Raw genomic sequence first — 19364 nt, 5'->3', positions numbered from 1 at the left:
CAGCAATGTTTTTTTTTGTTTTTTTTTTTTTTTTGAAACCAAATAGTTTTATAATATAAATAGATAAATGAGTTTTATAAAAAATACTGTACTTTATTTCGCTAACAATTTTTATATAATGCAATTTTAAGAGATTTTTCGTAGTACAAAATGGAAGATTTGGAAATTGATTTATTAATTTAGAAAAAAATTAAACTATTTATTAATAGAATTTAAAAAAAAGAAAAGTGTTACAGGTTTTTTCAAATTTAATTGGTACACATAACTTATATAATAATATAACATTGTAGTTTGGTACTTTTATTCACGTATATTAACATTATTGGCTTTATTAGCGGTTATATACGTTAATTGTACTTTCGATCGAACGTTTTTGATTAAACCATAACACATCTTTAAGTTTCAAATATTTTACGATGGAGTTAAATAGTTTTTAACAGATTATACGAACAAATAATTAAGCCATTAGGGCCTAAACAATAAAAATAATAATTATATATTATTGGTACAATATGATATAAACTGCGTGATTCATCAAACACGTTCACCTTAATATTTTAAAATACAGTTATTTAAAATCTGATTTTTGACATTTTAAAAATAACATATTTTTGAATATTTGAAATTATACATATCACTTAAAGAATGTCTGTGGTAGTAAAAACTTTTGTTTTTTAAATAAGAACCCATTAATTTACTTTAAATTATTTAGTAAATCATTTTTTTGAAACTGTTGATGTAAATGTTTGATTGAAATTGAAATTCAAACGAGTTATACATAAATCGAAAAATAAAAAACTCCTTAAAAATGGTTTTACAAAAATATAAAATAGATAAAATATTGAAATTAGTATTCTTAACACTAAGATAAATTTTAAAATCTGATACATACATATTAATTACCTACAGTTATTTTCAAATCATCAACGTCCTAACTAAAACCTTTAATCACGAACACAAACTTATTATTCTTAGTACATATACTGTTAAATAACTCGGAAACCATAGTTATGTTCAAGTTTTGATTTAGGTACATACAATTCTAAAAAAACGATCTGCTGATTAATTTAAACTTTAAAGTAAAGAAGGTAGGTTCAGATTTTAAAACAGAAGTTTGTATGACTACTATCACCACACAAGACTTCTTAAATGGTACAAAAACTATAAAGTATAAAGCATTCAAAATTGTGATCGTTAAGTATATTTAAAATTTTCAAAAGTCAGATTTTGAATAACTTGATTACTAAATAAAAATGAGTGTGAAGAATGAGGATCCTTGGTGAATCACCCCATCTATATATAAATATATATATTGTACCATCGATATTTAATTAGTATTTTTTTTTTATGTATAATATATATATATACATATAAATATATATTGTATAAATATATAAATATACATGTATATTATTTATATGTATACACATGTATATCATATTTAATTTATATACTACTATTTAACTGAACGTATATAATATAGGCATGTAGAACAAATATCGAACTCTGATTATTGGAAATAAAACAAATAATATGTGGGATAAACATCTATAAACTAGACGAATATTATATCACCACATTTTACGTACGTTTGGTCGAAATCAAGATTTTAACAGATTTAAATATCGTTGACATTCATCATATCCAAACAATTTTCACACAATATGCAAGTATAGGACACACACGTATTTCACGACTTTATACAATATTTATAGAAACATAATATTATAATATATGGTATACTACACACTATGTATTATAATCAAATAACAACAATAATAATAATAATAATAATAATAATTAGTATTATTTTTATACTGGAAGAAGTTGACGACCACCGAGCAATATAATAATAATAGTGGGTCGTGGGGATCATTCGAAGTTTTCGAAATGTGACAAAACGTCCAGGTGCTTGGCCAACTCTCTGACGTATTTTTTCAAAGATATTTCATCTAAAAAGCTGGCCAAAGGCAAAGGTGGCTGACACCGCGGAAGATACTGTTCTCCCTAAAAACAGATAACATTTTTATTAATTTATAAGACTATTTCCAAACTAGTAACTACATTATGTTAATCTATTAACAATTAATAACAATATTGATATTTTATAGTGATAAAGAATTGACTATAATATAATAATAGGATTATTTATAAAATAATAAAATAATTTTAATGAAATATACACATATGCACATGTATGAATGCGTCATTTTACGAACTATAAAATTTTTAATGGGTCATGGTTCGAAATAATGCATATATTTTACAAAAAACGTAAAAAACATGAATAATCCCTATACTACGCGGGTTAAAGTAGCAACTTTAGCGTACGCAGCGCTGCCTGTAGCGGTTTAATTGTGCGACTCGTTTCGGTACGTTTTTTCATACGGGCGGCCGTACTAGTTTGGTCTCCTTATTCTAGTCTTCGTGGTAATTAATGCCAAAATACTATTATCAGAGTTGCTTGTAACAAAAAATGGAGATATCCTACAAAACAATTATATGAAGAATTTAATGTACTTAATATAAATAAGCTATATATAAAAACCTGTACCATTTTCCTAAAAAAACATAACATGTTATCCCCTATAAATCACAAAGTTAACACTAGATATGCTACTAATAACTATTCGCAACTATTTCAGCTACTTTTTTTGCAAGTGAATTGGTGGATGACATTGTTAATAAATTTGAATGCAGTGGGCCTAATATTAAGAGGACGCTACACGTAAAGTGAAACGTATACATCGGCCGAGAGAATGCTAGTCTTCATGTGGTATACTATTCTTATTGGCGATCAATGTCGTTGTAATTTCGAGAAAAAATAAATATACTAACTAAAAATAAACATTATGTTTACGGATTTTGGGTAGTATTGAAAAATATTATATTGTCAATAATATTTTTTCTTAAGTTAATCATTTGATATTTTTGCGCCTAACCCAAGGCAAATGCCTCGCTCGCCTCACCCTAGGTACGGCTCTGACTATTTCTATCTATATAGGTAGAACACGTAAAAAAGTAACAAAATAACAAAAAAAAAATATTATACCTCGACTCATATAGTCACATTATATTTTTAATGTACCAAATACTTGTTTTTTTAGATTAAATACAAATTTTTTTATTTTAATATTATATAAATTTATATATTAGAATTTAGAACAAATAGTAGAAATTAGTACAGTTAACAGTATTTAATTTATAATAACTACGTCTTTGAATTAAAAAAAATAACTTTAAATCCTTTAATAGCATTCAAATGTTTTTCTTGTTATTGTGTAGAAACTAAAATCAAATACGCTCAAATTTTGTAATTTATAATATTACTTGCGCAATGTTCAAATGTGCAATGTGAATGATTTAAAATGTATGAAGCATATTTGAGTATAATATTAACACGCACGATGCACTATTATAACTGTATTTTTTTTTTTTTTTTTTATATAAACATTGATTAGAATATTTATTAGACTTTTACATCCGGACAAAAATTATTTTTAGGTTTTGTTGCTAAAATAGCGCTAGTCAATCACAGAATACCACAACACAAGAATAAAAAAAAAATTGTTTTGGCAAAGATATATTTATATTATACTTTTATTATTATTTATAAATAATTTAAATAAAAAAATAATTTTGTGACTACAATAAAATGATACAATACCTATCTATCTAATATATTTTAGACAATAATACTTAATAGTTTATTTCTTTATGACATCGTAAATTAATAAAACTATAATATTTAATATATTATAAGTAAGTAAATTGAGATTTTTAGATATTTGTTAAATAAACAATCCAATATTTAAAAACGATTTAAGTACACATTTTCAGAAATCCGTGGGATTTTGTAAATAACTATGGTGTTTGCAAAAGTTAATATATATTTATGCGTTTAGTACATTCAAAAATAGCACATTTCATTATAGCAAAACATTTCCACAATGCGTATAATTTGTAGATACCTACTTTTTATGCCAATGTTTAAATTAAAACATATTTAATATACGAGTATGTTTTGTATATATATAGCGTATTGGCGTGTGTGGTATAATGTAACTATACTATTCTCTACCAACTTGTAATTTTTAAGACTATAAATGCCAAAAGGCAAAAGGTATAATTGTACATCTAACTATGTGTTAAAATATATTAACGAAAAAATATAATCGTAATACGAGTTAACTCAAAATAAATAATCGTACATAATTTATAAAAAATGATGATAAATAAAATTAATAATATGGTCATTAACTTACAATAAATGCTCGATGATGACGAAGTACAACGTGGCAAAAGACGTACCGCAATAATAATAGCCGTAAAAAGTCATCACCAAAGAACTGTATATAAGATACGTCTGAAATAAAAACAATAAACAACGTTTATGCATTAAGCTATACAAAACAATTATTCCTGGAAACTTATTATTTTAACTCGTTTTGTTTACCTGGTTTCACTTTGCTAGTAAACAGACGGCTAGCTTCCGTGATGAATCTATCTACGTACGAATTGGCCCTCTCCCATAAATGCATTTTAACCGTTAGGATGTTACATATGATACAAAATGCAGTCAAAGGGCTATGTAAAAATAACGTGAATAAACTTCCGTTGTGTTGTAGTTGTTCTGTTGGAAAAAATAAATAGTCTAATAAATATCACAAACCTATACAAAATTTAAATATTTTTAAATTAAATAATAAAATACTATAATATATCATTACATAAAGCATTAAAGCAATTTTATTTTGAGTCATATGCTATTTACTATTTTATATATTTCTAGCGATTTATATTGTGAGCCAATTTGTCTATATATTTTGTGAATGATTTGTTTAGACTGCTAACACTATTTTCAATCGTAAACTAGAGAAAAACTAAACAAACTGTACCATCAGGATTTTAATAATAATAATCTAGCCAAGTTATAGAAGAGTTAAAAACTAAAAAAAAATATCAATGTATATTTATTAAGATAAAATGTTATACTATTAAAATAGAAAGAAGAATTATTTTCGCTATTATACCTTCTAAAAAATTTAATGAATAATGTATTTTAGATTCTGAATATTTATTCGTTATTATTATTTTTGTATTAGTCATCAGTTCATCACCCTTTGGGGTAGTAAAACAAATTGCTCCAATATTTGACTTTGAGAGTTGATACTGATAGAAAATATAATATAGTTGATATATTTTTAGTAATTAGAAAGGAAAGAATCAAAAGTAAAAAATATTTAGTACTTTTTTATAATTTTGAAAAATTTAAAAATTAAAACCAAATTTTTTCACGAAACCAGTTTTCAATAATGTTTACCCAAATATTTCTAATCGCAAATTCTATAAAACGGAATATAATTTTCAAAATATATTGGCACTATGATATTTATTGGCATTTAATACTTTTGATTTTTTTGTTTTACTCTTTGTATTTTTTACTATAACTTTTAAAAAATGTTTCGTTTAAACCCACATAAATTGTTTATGAGCAATAGATTTTTACTGCAGGTATTCATTTATTATTCATAAAATATTAACTGTAGAAACTTGAACATTCCATTATCAGGTACTTAAATTATAATTTTCAAAACCTTAAATATAATTTAAGGTATATAATTAATATCCTTTTAAATTGTCTATCCTTTTTAGTTATTCGTAAATAATGATAAAAAGTGTTATTCTCGTTCAACGATTTTGAAAATTAAATAAAAGGTTTCTTATAAGTTATTGTTACTTGTTACAAAAACATAAAAATCTAGAAAGTTCTAGTCTCAACTGTTTATAATAACATGTATATTATTGTTTACTATATACACAATATTTAGATGAATTGTATCCTATTTATATCACAAATATTTATTCACACTGTTCTAAGGTACATCGATGGTATATTGACTTCATATTAAAAACAACTTGTTATATTACCTATATGAAAACAATATATACAGATAATTCAGAATAATTTAAAATTTTGATATCACAAATAACAAAACTCATACTATTAGTATATACTTCCATTTTTATAGAAAAAATATTATTATATTATTTCTATATCACTATTTATTATATTATTATTATTTATTTATTATATTATCATATTTCTAACCGTGAAGTTTATCCGGCAACTCTTGGGGAGACATGAGCACGACGAACGGATGTCCGAAATACCTTGGAATGTATTGAAAGGCAAAACTATTATCGGAATCGATAATTACAAACAATGGTTTTCTAGTATACGCGTAAAGATCTCCAGGATATAAGCTGTTGAATGAAAAAATATATTTATTATAATATATATAATAGATTGGTTAGAATATTATATTAATTCTCACCAGTGGATTTCTTTTACATGAACACCTTTTTTATTGGTCAATTCCATTTCTCGTTTGCTACTTGCCATGACTCCTCCACAGTCATAACCCACTGAAAAAAATAAATATCTATTAAGTATATTAAGCTAGGTACATTTCAAATGTATATCATGCAAGACATACGTAAATTATAACATATAATATCCGCACATAATGAACCTACTTCAATGAGGTAGGTGTCCTAGATAATTATTTATACTAAATATAATCCCCTACTGAAATTAATTATTTACTCCGAATAATGTCTAATGACTATGTAGAGAATAAGATTATTATGTTATGTACTATACTACATGTAAAAAATACTTTATATCAATTGAAAAGTTATATGTTATATCGTTTTCGTCAATCTAGATTCCACAGGGGAAAAGTATAAAATGTTATCAAAACAAATTATCAAATTACTATTATAATTTAATTTAGTATTTCATTGGCTACCTACTATGTATATTATAGACTTACCTGTATAGTACATTTAATATACTAAATGGACATTAGTATTTGTAATATCTGGCATAATTTTAAGTGTTATCTAATGTTATTTATGGTAAAAATTTTACAATTTTAAAACATAATCAATTTTTTTTATAATATTATTTTAAGTAAAGATATTATTATGATACAAACAAATTGAGATATTTACATTATTGACAAATGGCAATTGATAATAATTATTAAAATAAATATTTTATATTCTAAATAGTGATGAAAGTATTGATTTTACATTACTATGTTTTTTTTGTTTGTTTTTGTTTCTGTGTACACTATGACTTGTCCAAATAATGCTTCAATTTAAAACTTCAGGGGTGTTTTACGGTGGAAATTTAATAATTAAGTAATCCTTGGCGCATTATAAAAACTAAAAGTAAGAAGTTTCCAGTAGTTCACAAAAAATCGGGAAAATCCACAAAAAAGTAACGGAAAAACGGGAATTTTTATGCAAAACTTGTTTTTGACAAAATCGATTTTTTATAATATAGTTGTAACTCAAAAACGAATCACTGCAAATACTTGAAATGTTCACCAAATGTTAATATTAGCGTTATCTATACATGGTTAAATTTTCAATTTTCATAAAAATTTTACTTTTGAAATGTGAATAAAAAAAATGTTGAATGTCCAAAAAACTTGAAAATTGAATCTAAGGTTTCTTACAAGTTTTTCTTATTGCAGTTAAAAAAATTCAAAAATTATATTAGTCACAATTTTTTTTTACAAGCATTTAAAGGTCAATTTTTTATGAAATATGTAAAAATCTTGAAAATTTGCAAGTAATTTTGTTGTTTAAAATTCATAAATTTTGTTGTATTTATATTGTTTTTGAGTTACAACTATATAAAAAAATCAATTTAGTCGAAAACTGGTTTTGAATAAAATATCCCGTTTTCCGTCACTTTTTTGTGGGTTTTCCCGATTTTTTTGAAAACTACTGGAAACTTCTTACTTTTACTCTCTATAATGCGCCAAGGATTAATTCTATGGTTAAAAAATTCAACAAAAAGTTTTCCATAAGTTTTCTTTTAAATAACTACTTAAAGAGAAAACTCAGAGCGTCATTATAGGAAAAATGGTTATAAGTGTCTGAATTTTAAATTTTAAAGTTATAATAACGTTGTCTTGATAATATATGATATAAAAAAACATACGAAATATTCAAAATATATTTTTTAGAATAAGCTGAACTATATTATAATATAAAAAATAAACATATTTGTATTTAATTTAAAAATATTTAACTTACAATCATTTACATGTTTTGAGGTTTGAAAGCATCCGTCTGCTGAAATGTACATAAGTAGCACGCCGTTTGCAGGAAGCTCTTTAAAACCTTAAATTGAAAACAATAAATTAAAAATAAATTTAATATATAACATTGATATGTTTGAACCTGTTGCTAAAAACATCATAATTTGAGTAATTGTTGGTTTATAAAGTATGTATTTGTGAGGATTTTCTCTTCTTGAACTATTTACGTCATGATTTGCCATCATTGGGTATGCTAAGGTTTTATTACTGGTTATTGAGTAACTTTTTTCCTATAAAATACATTAAAATTATTAAGTCAATAGTCAATACCATTATACAAATTTATATTATTAATTTGCCTTTATAATACATAATATAATAACAAAGGTGTTTAGCGTTATTATTGCATTATAGAATCTATAATAGCATCTAAATGTATAGTCGTATAGTGAATAAGAATATGATAATTTGTAAATTGAAATTAATAAATTCCATTTAATCGTTTAAAAATAAACTGAATAATAAAATATGATATTGGAATCAAAAAAATTATACAATTTGTACTATTTAATATGTATACTGTACAAAATACGTATACCATGTATTGTTTTTAATTTAAAAATAAAAGCAAATTTAATTGATATAACATTTGATCGGGATGACTCACAAATGATGCTCTCGAAGGGGGATCAGATACGTGATTAACTTCATCTCGGTTTTTTTCCCTCTCTAGCGTCTGCATCATTCGGAACATGTCTATCGTCATTTCGCTGAACTTGACCTACAATAAACAGTTTTAATATTATAATTTTTATTGATATCAATTAGTTTTCTTAGATTTATAATATAATATATTATTATTATTATATTTATAATAATTCGATTTTTTTATCCACCTGTTCCGACATGTTTCCTATAAGTATGATTTCTTGCAACGAAAGATTCATCATCGTGGATTTTTCCACCGGTGGCGTAGTCAGCGGTGTTAGCCTGTAAACATAATTGATATCTAGCATTGTAAAAGTTTCTTTTTATTGCACATGTGCGTGTCAAACGCATATAAGGAAAACTAATCATGCGTTAACACTTTTGTACGTTGTATGGTATCATTTGCGGTATAACAAATATAAAAATATATTAAATGTTGGCTGTCGACAGAGGTAAATTGAACGAATAGGAAATACTGCAGACACGTACTTCAGCCAATATTCACATATTTACAATGCATACGCATGGTAGGTATATTCTTTAAGAACTTCAAGAAAAAGCTAATTCTATTTATTCCCTCAAAGCCTAAATAGCTTTTTTCTTAGATAACTATATGATTTTAGCTAATTTAAAATGTCTTTTGAATATTTTTACGTTTCAAGCTATTATATTATTTTAAAATAAATTATTAGAGCGCAGTTAGGTAAATAATTTTAATTTTGGTACTTTGATAGTTTTTTATAATAATAATAATATTTTTGGTATCAGCAATCAGTGACAACAAAAGTTTTTTAAGTTTCACCGGTGATTAAATAGTTGTGTTTTTAAAATTATAAATTAAAATAATTTAAAGAACATTATATATTATTTTGTATTAGGTATTTTAAATTGTTTACGATTTCTAAGACAAAGAACCATATTATTTAAGTACAATATATTATTATTAAATTTATGCAAAATAAAACCAAAATAAAATAACATATTAAATTGATTTAAGTATAATACTTTTAAATTCTTTAAAATATTAAAAAAATGTATGTTTATTACCGATTCTTATCATAGCCCATAGGATACGGCACATTATGGAGATTAGCTTTATAGTTTTAATTTTGAACTAATAGTTTTAAAAAAGGTCTTAGTAATATACGAGCTCAAAACCCTTATGTAGCTGGTCTAATACGTATGTATATTATATAGATATATAAAGTACGTTTATTATTTTGTTAACCTGTGTGAAAGTATGACACTGCTCTGGTCAGCGTGTAAAACATTTACAATACTGTCGGCTTTTACGAATGTCTTGATCTCTTCCAAAACCAAAGACCATTCCAATTGGTCGTCCGGTTCATACGTACTTGTGTAGTCTACGATTTGCTTGTCGAGCTCCTAAACATAAAATACATAATCAAAAATTTATATAATATAACAAAAATATTCGTAAGTAAAAAATAAAAACAAAACGATGCTGTTATATTAAAATGTTATCGATTTTTTCTCTCCAATGGGCGTATAAAAGGAATGATATTGAATACTGACTTAAAATATTTACATATTTGATATTAACAAAAATTATTGCTTTATACGTACAGCCAATAATTCACGAATAGCTCCCACTCTTCTTAGCAACAGACACACCACAATAAACCTAGCGTAGTACCTCAGTTTTTTTACCATTAGATCAGATCTGAAAAAATAAAATTTATAAATTAACATCGCTAAATATTATGGTACAAAAACGACATTGTATTTTAAAAATATAATTTAATTAAGTGCATTTTATTGGTATAGCCTATATATTAATATCTAATAGAATGATGTTTCTATTGAACTACCAAAATATTAAAACACTGATAGATATTGAAAATGAACCATTTTATTCGCTTTATAATTGACATTAGATTTATAAACATTATTCGTCATTTTATATAACTATGATGTATAATTATATCATGTATCTACGTGTCATTATATTATATACCTACGTAATATTATCACTTTATATAAGGAAGTATTTTAAGTTTAAAATAGTTAAAAATATAATAGTGTAAAAGTTATTAAAACTTATAATATACGTTTTTTAATGCATCTATTCGTATTATGTACAGGGCCGGATTAAAGTTTTTGCCAACCATAGGCTAAAATAAATTTACCACCTAATTTACATAGGTAAAATTTGCTATTTCGTTTCGACCGTTAAAATTTTCTGCCCTTTAATATTTGCCGCCCTAGGCCTAACCTATCCTAAACAGCCTAAGTGGTAATACGGCCCTGATTATGTATTAATATTAAACATGGTAATTTTACGATAAAGGATATTTGATATAAATATTACGAATGATGTAACTAAAATATTATTGGCTATTGCCATTATTAATGTTTATTACCTATTTGTTAATTATAAATTAATTTATTGTAACTTACCTATCTTCCTGAGATACTCGAGAATAGTATTGTCTTCCTCGTATTGCCGAATAAAACGAATACGCTTCGTTTAAATTGTTTGTATCGCTGGTTCTAAGGCTAAAAAAATTATTTAATTACATTTAAATTATACTATATAAAATATGCAGTATACGTGTAATGCAGTAATAGATATAAGAATAAATTGTAAATAAATATGAGGGTTTTGTGCAAACCTATATAATATAATGAATATATTATTTAAAATTTTCATGGATCTCATGTACCTATCTCATGAAAATTTATATTATACAATGGCCAAAGAGTTTTTAATCGATAAGTGAATTGCGTAAAAAAAAAATAGGCCCGTCACGCTTGAGAGACATGCCACGACACTATTGTTTTATACTTGAAAACTATACCCCAATCCCTTAAAACTCCCGTTAAATAAAAAAGTAAAAACCTATGTACAGGGTGTAATATAAATAACTGACATACATGAACAACTATATAATAACTTTTATTCATGTAATTTTGTTTTAATCTAGATATTATATAATTACTATTATTATTATTATTATAAGTTAAAATTAAAATTTAGTATCGATAAGAACAAAAATTATTGCATTGTTAGTTAAATACATTTGTCAAATATTTCTGTTACACCCTATACATATAAGCCGACAAGTCCAAGTATGACCGCGCTTGCATCGATTTTACGTATTATGTAAAATAAGCTATGTAATGGAGTGACTGCCATACATTATAATAGGGTGCCTATAAGTATTAAGTATATATATTATAATATATACAATATACACGAGTAATAGTGTAAAATGGTAGTTTTTTTCCCGAGATCACGTTCAAAAGTGGATGATATAATTAAAACTCTTGACCGATAATTTATAAGAATAACCCCAAAAAAAACACTTAAAACGTCGAGTAGACCGTAGCTAACCCCAGCTATTTCGAATTCAAAATTAATTTAGGTTGCCAGTTTTCCATATAGGGGCTGTCATACTATGGTACGTTGGCTTTTGTACGATTTTTTTTATCTTTTCACCACGTTAAGTTATAGAAAGGATCAATAATTATGGGCTCATCGGATAGTGTGACATTTTTATGCCTGACTGAAAAATATGAATATACTCACTAGTAATGATAATACAGTTGACCTATTTTCGAGGCTATTTCACCTATTTGCCATCGCTTTAAGCCATACTTTGTATCCAACACTTGTCTGAAACAAAACATTAAAACAGAGGTACACTAAATATATAACTTATAAGGTGTGTATACACTATACATATATAATACTAGGTATATTAATAGTCACAATAATTTAAACTGCAAAGCAAAATAGTACAAACATGTTATTTTTTATTTTTAAACTTGAGAATATAACATCAACTGTTTAAAAAAAAATACCAAACAGTATTATTAAAAGTAAAAACGAAAAAAAAATAGAGATTAAATGTTATAATTTTTTGTTCAACACACGAAAGGAATATTAAATAATAATAATAATAATTTTGCATATATTATACCATTGTACGTGTGATTATTTGGGTATTATTATAGGACTTACTATATAATTTATTTACTTTAAGTAAAATAATAAAGAATAATAATTGAGATGAATTTTTTACATTTCAAAATGTTTATATATAGATAAGAAAAAAAAATTTTTTTTTTCAGTCGTAATCGTATATTGTCATGTAAAAATATTAAACATAATGTATACTAAATTTCTATATTATAGGTACTGATAAAAATGTATATAATAAATGTCATAATAATTATACTATGAAAAAATATAATTGAAATTTAATAGAATATATCCTGCAGTATTATAGTGCAGTAGACCGAATAAAACGGCTTGGCAGATAGACCCGCCTGATGGTCATCCCTCTTGCAGCATATATATATACGACCAATTATTAAAATAATTGTGCAGCTTAAATGTAAAAATTATATTATAATTATATAATATATATTAATAAATTACCTATGTTGCTGTTGAAACTTCCAAAGTTTCGTATAAACGTCGAAAGTCTTGCCGAAATACCCTTGCCAGATTTTCTGACCGCATTGTGGAAGGTCTCTGTAAATATGATTTAAAATTTAAAATTAAAATCTCATTAGAGTGAATCGTTTCACCAAGGTTTAGACTAAAGACAATACACAGTCAGCACGACATATCAAGAGGTCAGAGGTATTTTTTTTAGCTCGAGAAACCCACTATGGCTTTTTTTATAATCGCAAATAAATAATATAACATTTTCTTTTATGGTGTTTTTAATATACATACTGCCAGTGGCAGATAATATTTTATTTTTTTGTTAATAAAATATTCACAATCTGTATGCACTGTAGCTCGCGGTACACATAAAAACGTATAGACTAAGTATAAATGGATTAATTATAAATACTAACGTTTTGACTCGACAAAAAAAGGTATTCGGAGGACTACTTTAAAAGTTTTGGACTCATGCGTTAAGATATATGCATTTTTATTCATTAGATTTTTTAGTTGTTAAGTGGCGTAAGATAAAAAATATAAGAAGCGATTCATGTATAGTTGAGTTGCGTTTAAGACGATGTGATGAGGGATTACTACAAAGGACTAATAAAGGCATAGAATTTGGATTACAACGGATTTCTGTAGTCTAGTCTAGTGAAATGGTGTATTATATTTTTTAGTAGTTACAGATGCTAGGTTAAGAAAAGTTTATTTTTTTAATCATTGTGAAGTGATTGATTATACTAACGTCGTAGGTGACGCACCATAATAGGTACATCTGTTATTAAAGAGTATGTTCATTAACTGAATTCAACGATATTAATACTACGTTTTTTCACTGAACCTATCTCAAAGTTGAATATAATATTATACAACATAATATATGATTTGTTTATAGATAACATAATTTTGATTTCAAGTCATATATTTAAGCAAGGTTTTTATCGAATAGAAACCTCGGAGACCTACTAAACGTACTTACCTAGCCTAACCTAACTTATGTTAAACGTTTTACGTTTAGTAAAAATATGTTTTGCCCAAAAATATGTAATTAACGTGATAAAATATTTTTTCTATTGAAAAGGGAGCATAGTACTCATCTATAAAATTAATATACAGCCATACAGCACTGAGCACAATGAAAAACTTAAATTACTAGAGCTAGTGGAGCATCATTTTAAGTTGACATATTATACTGTTTAGTGTTTAATGTTTATATTCTCTCCATTTACTATTGTATGTGTAATGAGTAATTAGCACGTATAGTATCTATTATATATACAATTGTTCTTACATACACATAACTCGTATAAACGTTCACTGGTTATTTAGTCATTTGAAATATATTTATACTATTATATTTATCTACTAGTAAATAACCGTGATTTATACATATAGGTAATATCTATACAATAAATTTAAAAACAGATCCTAAATGGGAAAATTTGCCGTTAAAACCTAAGCGTTTAGTGAATAATATGATATGTAGTAAAAAAATTTAGCTCATGTGGTATAAAAGCGGTTTGCATAAAACGTTTGCCTCTTGGCTAAAAATCTGAAATGATGTCCACGTTCCTGGATTTGTGGAAAATGGAAAAAAAAATCGAATTCATGCATACTCATAACAATATACAATACGATTATACGATTATACCTGCCTATAAGACACCCGGTACGTGACTCGATGGTTTCGTTCTATTTTTTCAAACTCTACCCCACACACACACACATTATTACGAACGACTGAATCACGTCCCACGTTTGAATATAATATTCGTAAGACCATCATTTCAAAAAACGCTAAGCACGAAATAACGTAATCAGAGTACAGGTCGCCTAGTAACGTACTAACGGTAGTATTTTACTATTTTAACAGACATGCTTGTGTCTATGTGTCTATGTGTGTGTGTGTGTGTGTGTGTGTGTGTGTGTAGCAGTGTGTCTGTGTTCTATACTGTTTTTAGACAACGTAAGCACAATATGTGTATGCGTAGTACACTAATACTATACGTAGCGTGGCATACGATGACGTAAACACGATGTAATATTATTATGACGTAGATATACAGTTCAATAGTATTATTATACTACTCGGAAATTTATTTATATTTTTTAAACATACTCTGTATAAGTGAGTTCATTAAAATAATCGTCGATATCATTATTGTACGATATGCATCGGTGGATTTACCCCCTCCAATTTGGACTTGTTAGACTTCGTGCATTTATTAAATAAATACATGATTTATTAATAATATGTAAATGAGACGCAAAACATAAAAACGCGAAAACACCAGTTTTGTACTCGCGGATATGACGCATACGTGTAACGTGTGTTGTAAACTACCCCCGCGAGAAGGAAATACTTTTATCGCCGTTATACTGTCATATTGTATTGTTTACAGCGCAATAATGTGATCATTATAAATTGTATAATTATATTATATAAATGAACCACCACGATATGATCCAACTGGTTGATGATCAATCACCGATATCGCATAAATGCAATAAGTGCAATAAGTGCAATGAGTGCATATCACTTACCGGAGCCCGTTGAATAGCTGCTTCGACTGTTCGAGCAGTTGACAGAACTCGACGACAATCTTCCGCTCGTGGTCATCCATGCTGGCCATGGTTGAAGCCACGACCATAATTATCACGTACACTGGTGTCGAGAGACGACCTGCTGTGACGGTACAAGCCACCACCGGCGATCACGGCGTCGCCGCATCCGCCGCCTGCTGCACCTTCGCTGCACAGCGATGGTCGTCGTCACCGTCGTCACCGTCGCCGCCGCCGCCGGAGCTCTGCAGCAGCAGCAGCGATCTCACGTACTAGCGGCGGGACGTGTTCGCACTGCCGCAGCGCGTGTCGACGACCAGCAAGTCCGTCCCGTCGTCTGACAGCAGCAGCAACAGCAGCAGCAGCAGGGCCGCGTAGCGCCCGATTCGGTCGGTGATTCGGCGCGGCGGTCCATGTCGGTCACCGCCGACCAGACGACCGTTGCACGATACGATACGATATTGTGACGATATTATTATTACTTACGACGGCGAGATATGGAATTTAATAGTTTACGCCGATCATCACGCGATCGACACACTCGCGGTTTATCTCGTATGATGTTATTATAGTAATATTTTATACTCGCGACGTGCGTGTAGGTAGTGTTTTGTCGAGGTGTTTAAAATACTATATAATACGATCGTAGTGTTTTACTCACAAGAGACCACCCTCGGGCGGTTGCTGCAGTCGTCGGCTGATAGCGATGCGACCGTGTACACCGTCGTCGGCAGTGTGTGTACGGCGAGCGAAAAGTAGCGACGGCGATCGCACAATCACCGATCGGAGAGATTCGTCTCGTAGGCGGCGGGGGATGTGTTTAACGCCGTATCGCCCACGCACGTGTACGGATCGATGTTAGGCTGCGGCGCGCGCTCGGTCGGCGTTCGTCCGCGTCCGGCGAAACAACGAAATGTAATCTCGGGGCGCGGTGGCACGCGTTTTGCGGGTTTTCGCGAGTGGTAGCAATGGTGCGGCGTGTGACGGTCGGAAGGGTGGTTGCGTTGGCGGACTGGAGACGGCGCTCGCGTCGGTCGTTTCGATTTCGATAGCGGCGCGGCGTAGGCGGTGAACGGACCGCGACGACGACGACGACGACGACGACGACGCATCTCGTCCGCCGAATCCGCCGCGCTGGCTTCGACGCATAAGGGTTGCGTCGTTATTGATTGTACTGCCACCCTCCCGCTCGCCAACCCCACGACCGACGGCTGCACCGCAGCGATAAGGGTTGAATTTGACTGGTGCGGGGTGCCGCCAACACCGCCGACGGACGGCCGTGAACTTTTTGCCGATCGGTCGACGGCGGTGGAGGCGGCGGCGTCGGCAGCAGCGACAGCCGGTGCACTGCAAGTAGTGATGCCGACTAACACAGCGATACTTACAGATAGCGCGCTTTGGATTACAGCGCCGACAGATGTCGACACCGGTTATGGTTTTTATTCAAAACTTTGTAAAAAAAGTTACTGTTATTATTATACCGCCGACCACTGCGACGAGTACCTACTTGTTATGACGTCGTCGCTCGTCGAATTCATAACGATATAATCCGAGATGATGAGCCGACCCTGGAAAACGGTGTACCTCGTACGTGTGAGAAGTCTGCATGGGTCTTACAATGCCTGCAATTGTGTCATACAATCCGTTCAAATACCGAAAACATAACAATAGTATTATTGATATCTTTAAATCGAGAAATTAATTAAAGTATTAACAATGTAAAATATTAGTCCCCATGTCTACCTACAGGTTTTTAAATAATTAAATAATTGAAATTGTCGTTTACACGAAGGTCTATGATGTACAATATGTAAAATATTAAAATAATAACAATAGATAAGATATTAATATTACATAATAAATATTTTCTAAAATACGATCGTCCATTCAAAATATAAATATTATACGAACTCATTTAATTATAGTTGTAGTGTGGAACATAAGTAGGTTAGGTGACTGGTAGTGACAGAAACGAAAACTTTTTTATTAATAGAAAAAGAAACATTTAACCTATAGCACCACAAGTTTTAAATTATTATTTACACGGAAAAAATGTAAAGCTGCTACAGTCATTTAAATTGTTACTTCAACAATAATCTATTGTAGCTATAGTTTAACGGCTTGTTACAGATTACTAACTAAAAAAAAATAAGAAAACGATATTCCCGATATATGAATTTTATAACATTATATTCCTAAGAAGTAAAAAGCGTACCTATAACTAGCTATAACATGATATTCCTAAAAATCTTTTAATTTTACTCAATTTATATCAATATATAAAGAGAAACAATCATTAAGTAGGTAGTAGGGGTTGCTAAAATGATATCTAAAATAACTATTGAAATATTATCAACCTAATGATGATTAGTAATAACACTAATTTCTAAAATACAAATATTTCGTCAAAAAAATACTCGTTTATTAATTATAATAATTGAATAGCAGTAAAAAAATAATTTTTAATACTTATCTTAATTTATAAGAATATAATATACATAATTTGTTGAAAATTATGTATAGATATATAGGTATATTTAGTAACCACTAAAGATTCAGCCAGTAAAATAAACTTTCTAAAATTAATCGTACTTAAAAAAAAAAAAATAGTAAAATATTAATAAGTCTTAAAACATATTATATTTTTGACAAAATAACAACATAAAATATTTAAAAAAAAAACACCCAGTAAATGAGGAAATAAATTATGAAAAATTATTGTTGATATTCCCCCTAGCCTCCATATATTCTTACCATTGATTATAAATACTAGTATTTATAATCAATGATTCTTACAATCGTAAATTAATTTCATGCATATCTAATCTTTCCGATTTGTCGGAAATTTTTGTTTTTTTTTTTTTTTAATTCTTTATAAAAAAAATTGTTGTATATTAGTTATGTTATGTAATGTATACAATATGTATACATACACTATAAAAACAATATTATATTCAGAAGGATTTAAAATTTATACTTCAGCCATTTTATAATATAAATATAAAATATTCAGAATACGGAAACAATTTTACTACGGAAGTTACTTATTTAAAAACACTTAAAATGATTAATAACTTTTATGTTGCTTTTACAATATTTTAGATGGATGATTGTAGGAAATAACTTAGAAATTCAAAAGATAACCTACCTATACTTTTTTGTAATTATAATAGGAATAATTTTTCGGAGTATTTTTATACATACAAATCGGAATTCAGACGAGTAGTTTATAAGTTATAAGTAATTAAAGTTTTGATGAGCGGAGTAGTAGACAAACATTTACAAGGTATCCCCATACTATACGTACTTCGCTCTTCACACCGCTCATCCCACTTCAAAGTTTAAATACTTACAACTCAAAAACTACTCTTTCGAATTTTAATTTTTATACATCGAAATACTTCGAAAAAAAATCTTCACATTATGATTGCAAAAAGGTTTAGGTTCTCATTTGAATATTTTTAAGTTGATCCTCAAAACTCTTTCCCCTAAATATTGTAAAAAATAATATATAAAAAAATTACTAACCATTTTAGATATTTCTA

The 19364-nt window shown here is 28.3% G+C and overlaps 1 protein-coding gene across 1 annotated transcript; it reads right to left on the bottom strand.

Moving 5' to 3' along the window:
• Positions 1–68: 68 nt before the first annotated feature.
• LOC114120070 (protein SCAI) lies at positions 69–16983 on the bottom strand. The gene is made up of 15 exons (XM_027981867.2): positions 15802–16983; positions 13240–13335; positions 12385–12471; positions 11253–11351; positions 10419–10515; positions 10060–10217; positions 9020–9113; positions 8791–8904; positions 8266–8413; positions 8119–8205; positions 6339–6429; positions 6113–6267; positions 4457–4633; positions 4266–4366; positions 69–2007 (listed from the first exon to the last, which is right to left on the bottom strand). Exons 1-15 carry the CDS (start codon positions 15906–15908, stop codon positions 1873–1875), a joined length of 1746 nt encoding a protein of 581 aa, XP_027837668.2. The 5' UTR covers positions 15909–16983; the 3' UTR covers positions 69–1872.
• Positions 16984–19364: the final 2381 nt, after the last annotated feature.

Source organism: Aphis gossypii, chromosome 1 (assembly GCF_020184175.1).
Source record: "Aphis gossypii isolate Hap1 chromosome 1, ASM2018417v2, whole genome shotgun sequence".
NCBI lineage: Eukaryota > Metazoa > Arthropoda > Insecta > Hemiptera > Aphididae > Aphis > Aphis gossypii.
This window is presented reverse-complemented; position numbering and strand designations above follow the sequence as displayed.

Bases quoted from the DNA above. Each gene is read 5' to 3' on its own strand.
- LOC114120070 (XM_027981867.2), bottom strand. From the start codon at position 15,908: ATGGTCGTGGCTTCAACCATGGCCAGCATGGATGACCACGAGCGGAAG. The intron at 11,352-12,384 runs GTGAGTATATTC...TAATTTTTTTAG, and splicing joins CAACTGTATTATCATTACTA to CCTTAGAACCAGCGATACAA. The intron at 6,268-6,338 runs GTGAGAATTAAT...TTCATTCAACAG, and splicing joins CATGTAAAAGAAATCCACTG to CTTATATCCTGGAGATCTTT.